A 5535-nucleotide genomic window follows, 5' to 3' on the forward strand; every position below is an offset into this window, starting at 1 on the left:
TGTTGTTGCGCCGTCCACACCCCCACTGCGCATGCTCGGCTTGCTGAACGCCTGGTCCCATCTATAGTTCCTGGAGCGACAGTGTTGCCGGTGTCTTCCAGGGCCGGCACGAGACGAGCACGCTTCACGCGCCTTCGACGTTTCATCGTCGTCGGCAGGGGCGTGCGTCCGCGAGTCTCGGCCGTCCGTGATTACAAGCAGCCCACAACCATCCGGGGAACGTGCATCGACCTCATCTTCAGCAACTGTAGGGTTCATCCGCTACAACAGCCCTTGACTTTACATTTCACCATAAGGCGGTCATAATCAAAGAGGAACGCCAACCACAGCTCGACGTCACCTACGTTGAACATGATGATGATAATGCTTAAATAAAGACAAACTCATACCACGTACAACGTCTCTCTCTCTCTCTCTCCCTTTTACGCCTCTCCACTCTAACACTTTTCACCCCCTCCAATAAAATTGCACCATCTTCCCGTAGGGTAACCCTGAGTTGTATGCGAAACAGCCATGGGGTCAATGCAATTTCCGATTTCTTAGTTCCAGTAAATGAAAAGTGTGGTAGTTACCATGGAAACCAAACGGTAAATATAACGGCAGCTACGTACCTCAGCCTAACGGAAACGACGAACTGAAAACTAATGGGAACTTGAGTCGACCCCATGGCTGCTTCGCATACTACTCAGGGTTCCCCTACGGGGAGATGGTGAAATTTTTAACCCGTGGGTTATGAATTAGTGAGTCCTAAAGAAGCGTGGTGCAGCTGTGGAGCTGTTGTTGCTGGCCGTAATGTGTGCCCTGGCCATAGTGAACCCCGGGTCATTGTTACGCTCGCCGTTTACCGCGTATTTTAGCATGCGTTTTACGAGCAGCACCCGGCGTTGTCCAGACTTTCGCGTGGCGCTCGCACAAAAAAAATGCCAAGAAAACAGTTCACGTGCGTCAAGGGGGAGCACAAGACAGCTCGCGCTACAGACGCCCAGTTCGCGAAGCCGGACGCATCAGCAGAGACGCCCGGTCGCTTCTGCTTCGCCTGCGGCTTAATTGCTGCAACGTGGGAGCCCGCCTGCACCACCAGGGCCGCGGGGCATCCCCCACCTGCACCGACTGCCCAGAGCCCGAGACGCTCGACCACTTACTGTGCTCTTGCCACCAGCATGACACCGCGAGGGAGGAACTCCGGGCCGCCCTCCAGCGACTCGGTGCACCAAGCCACAAGGTGGAAGACTTCCTGTTCCCAACGGGTCCGGACGCCTTACGACGGGAGGTCTTCCAGCACCTCCTCAACTTCCTGGTTGTGACAGGACTAGTGCATCGTTTGGAGCCGTCGAGCCTTGGACGAGACGAACGCTACATAGACTGTACCCCACTCACCTCCTTCTTCCTACTCTTTCTGCCTTCCTATCCTTTGAACCCCCACTCCTCTTCCCTGGACTGGGTTGTATAAGGGTGAACGCCCCGTTGAGTTCAACGATGTCCCCAGTTCTTTTCTCTTCCCTGCTTCTTAATAAATCACCACCACCACCACAACCGGTTGCCGCCGGTTCAAGCGCGAGCTCCCGCATTCCACTTTGGGAGAAATGTGGAGGCCTGCGGACAAAACGATCCAGGCCCGCCCGTCATGCGTGAGGAAGAGGACGATATTGATGGGTATGACGACGACGACTACCACAGTGAAAAGCGGCGACGGAACATGTAAATAAACAATTTTAAACCAAATGCAATGTGTGGTGGTGCGTCCTTGAGTGCTTACGTAGAAACAAATCCTTCAGTCCGCTATGGTTCAAGCCTTGCGTAACTTTGTGCAAGCTTCGCCAGTATTTTTTTTAACAAGACATTTCAACGACTCGGGGCATGCTACGCCAGAATGTTACGCGGCGAATTGGCAATTTCGAACCTGTCACATCTTCTCAGTCATTAGTGAAAATTGTGCAATTTTAGTCGAACGCTTGCTTAAACGAGTGACCGCTGTAATTGCGGGTAAAGCTATTGGCCCGAGTCCTACTATGCGTAGTGTCCATAGATTTCTTGCCACAGATAATGTGTTAAAAATGGAATTCAATACAGTCATTACGGCATTCTTCTACTTTCGGCACATCAAACGTTAGCAAACGATAACGGCTAGGGTTTCATTCGATTTCAAGAACAGTGATTCACCACAACACTTAAATAAGTTCATAATCGCCGAAGAGGAAAAGAACACAGGACGCAAGAGAAAGGCATGCGACACGAACGCCGAAGTACACTTGCCTTCCGCGGTCACGCTATGCTATTCATTGGACAGGCTTTTTATTCCCCCCAAGAAGTGTACCACAACGCCATCAGCATACGTGCGTATCGAACGGGGTTTAGGCTGTCTCGCAATTTAATCCCAACCCACGTCTCGCTCCACGTCGCGACACTGTTGTCTCGCAGATTGCACCTTAGCCACAAGCCTGCCGTGGTCCTCAGCGGACACTCCGTGGATGACTACGAAGTAAAGGAAGTTGCAGGTCCACAATCCAGACAGCTGCGATGCAAACCTGGAGCTTTGCACGGGATATACGCCAGCCTCACTAAGCACAGTCCCAACATAGGCGTCTTCGTTGGCAAATGGCTTGACGCGTCGCACGTTGCTGGTGAGGACGTCCAGTGCCCGGCTGTCCAGGATGTACCCCGCCCCACTACCGTACGGCGGGTACCGACTTCTCGCATAGTCCTCTTCGGGAACGTACCAACGGCTCTTTGGATTCCGGACGACGGGGTTGCTCCATCGTATGTTGCCCACGTAGAATGGAGATGGAAGCCTGGTCGTAGCCAGCGCGGCACCTCTATAGCTGAGCGCTGAAGAAGAGCTTCGGGCAGCGCCCTCTGGGTGGCCCGGAACCATCCGGTACGTTGAGCCTTCCTGGCCGGAAGCTGCAGCGGAGAGTTCCGTCTGGAACACGAGCGTTTCCACCAGAACGTCCGCGAGTACGCCGATGTTCACGAAGCAGTCGTCGTCTGTCTTGAGGACGAAGCTGGGTTTCACGTGTTCCGTGATCCACAAGAATCCGTGCACCGTCTTAAGCGTGAGGTTTCGGTACGTGTCGACGTAGGGGCCGACCAGCATGTCACCGAACTCCTTGGCCTCCTTGAGCACGAGGCGGCGTTGGGAAGGGTCATCGGAGTCACCAACTAAGAATATGGTTAAGAACTTCACTGCCGTCTCTTGATCAAAGCCAGATCCCGTGGGATGCCCCCAGGTGGACCTTATAGCCCCGCGTCGACGCGTGTTTCCCGGGGCAGACGCGATCATGATGACCAAAAATACATCCTGCGTTTTCACGGTGGGATACGATTCGGTGGCGAACATCATGTCCCATAGGTTAGCTGCCCATGCATGCGCTTCTGGTGAAAGATGCGTGAACGATCGTCCCAGCTTTGCCCTGAGGAGAAATCGAGAATGGGTCCGGTGATCGTTCGGCAGATGCGACGCCAACTTTTTGCTCCTACTCACGGACGAAAAGTTAAGATAAGCGCCGAGTCCTGCCAGGATCACCATGAACAAAACAGCCAATGTCGTCCTGCTCTTGCACTTCGTAGCTCTTGTAGCTGCTTGAGAGCAGCATTTTGTAACTAAGAACGGCATGAGCTAAAATCGTTAGACTTCTGGTGCGCATTCTCACTAGAAAGATGTCAGTGCTTTCTATTATACTTTTCGACGTCGCTGTGGCCAGGCATCCTAAACCATTTCCGGAACGTTCCAGGGCCCGATATTAGCCTTGCTCGCCTGCGAAGTTCTTTATAGTTCCGTCCTTTGGGTTTAAGAAAGAAGTGGAACGTCAGCTAATTGCAATGGGCAAGCTCACTTGCCAATATCTCCGATTCATAAGGTGACGAACCGTCTTAAAAGCCATGCACGAAAAACAAGCTCTTCGGTAAGCAGTTCACCAAAAGAACGTCTTCACGCATCACTCACCAGAACGCACACACCACGCGGAAACATTGCGGATCACTCAGCACAGCGGACAACTCGCAGGAGGCAAGTGCGCCGGTCCAAGCACTCGGCAAGCACGTCGTGTTGTTCCGAGGAAGCATTCTTAGGTGGCCGCGAGCGCGGCGTAATAGAGCGACGGTTCATTCTCACATTCGCTGACAACGCAATAAAATGCGAAGGAGCTTCGGCTCCTGCTTTGAGAAGCGAGCCAGGCCAATCTGCCCACGTCTTATTTCCAGAGGTTCGTATACGTTTCCGGCGTTCGCATTCTGTTACGCGCTTGTGTAGACGTGCGCCTAATCCCGCCGCTCGGGGGGCCGCTCTGCCGGGCTAATGGGATTTGGCGCTGTCTCCACTTCTGGCGCCGTCGGATTTGTGCTACCGGATTTGTGCTCGAGCGACATATGTCGCGGACATTGGAACCGCGAACCCGCGCCGCCTACGCCGACACAGTAAAAGGGGGGTGCGCTGGTTTAGAAGTACATACATAAGATTGAAGAAGGCGGAGAGGTGGGCGTGGCTAAGGCGCAAAGCTCCCCCGCGTATCTTACTGGTGAGTCCGCAAGGCCTGAGTAGCAACAACTGTAAAAAGAAAGACAACTACTATGAGGCGGACACGATGAATGTGCTCTTTTTAATCGTGTGAGTTGTGCCTAGACATGGAATCACTGAGTGTTGTCGAATTTTGGATAAATTCAGTCGGCCTTGGTTCCAGGTGACTGCGCCAGCGAGGTTCGAATTTTCCCCTGCATACATTTAAAGGAAGAAAAAGAACTATGTGTGTGTGTGGAGGGGGGGGGGGGGAAGCAATGAGGCAATGTTAGCCAACTATTTGAATCCGCAACTGGGGTGCAGCGTGTTGTGGCAGTTGAACTGTAATGCATACACACCAACCCAAAACGAGAGAAACCCCACGTCACCCGCAGCAGTGAATAGTTGAACGTTGAAAGAGTTGAAGGAAAACAGAGTGGAAAGTTGAAGAGGTGAAGCAAGACGAAAAGTTGAAAGTTGAACGAGTTGAAACCTGAAGAAATGAACGTAGAAAGCCGAATATATGCCTTCAGTTTGAATCACAGATTCATGTTTATTTTTTATAACCAGGCTGTTCATCGCAGCATAATTTAAGCAGGGTGGGGAAAGAAGGCAGATTGGAGGTGCTGACGGAAGATAGCGGGCGGTATACACTGCAGCCAAGCAATTAGTTAGAAATTGGAAGTTTAAAAGAGTACTACAAACTTTTAGTTTCCACTTCTAATCTGTTTATGATCTGGCAAGCTTAACAAAAATTAACCTTAATTGGTTCTTGGACAAACTGCTGTTTTGGTCAAATAGCGACGAAACGGTAACAGCGAAGAAAATCAGTTTCCGAGTATTCATGGAACGTACTTACGAAATAGGTGCAACCTATTAAATTACACGCACACACACTGGCACACGCACACGCACACACACACACGAACACGCGCACGCGCACGTGCGCGCGTGTGCTTGTGTGTGTGCGTGTGCGTGTGCCAGTGTGTGTGCGTGTGTGTGTGCGTGTGCATGTGTGCGCGCATGCGTGCGTGCGTGGGTGC

At 52.1% G+C, this 5535-nt stretch overlaps 1 protein-coding gene across 1 annotated transcript; it reads right to left on the reverse strand.

Annotated features, from left to right (window-relative positions):
- Nucleotides 1–2368: 2368 nt before the first annotated feature.
- Nucleotides 2369–3651, reverse strand: LOC144149638 (beta-1,3-galactosyltransferase 1-like). The gene has a single exon (XM_077681289.1). It carries the CDS (start codon nucleotides 3611–3613, stop codon nucleotides 2369–2371), a length of 1245 nt encoding a protein of 414 aa, XP_077537415.1. The 5' UTR covers nucleotides 3614–3651.
- Between the last annotated feature and the right edge of the window lie 1884 nt (nucleotides 3652–5535).

This window comes from Haemaphysalis longicornis, unplaced genomic scaffold (assembly GCF_048455015.1).
Source record: "Haemaphysalis longicornis isolate Haplotype H1 unplaced genomic scaffold, Haemaphysalis longicornis Haplotype H1 scaffold_8, whole genome shotgun sequence".
Classification (NCBI taxonomy): domain Eukaryota; kingdom Metazoa; phylum Arthropoda; class Arachnida; order Ixodida; family Ixodidae; genus Haemaphysalis; species Haemaphysalis longicornis.

Excerpts from the sequence above, each read along its gene's own strand:
- LOC144149638 (XM_077681289.1), bottom strand. The coding sequence starts at position 3,613 with ATGCCGTTCTTAGTTACAAAATGCTGCTCTCAAGCAGCTACAAGAGCT.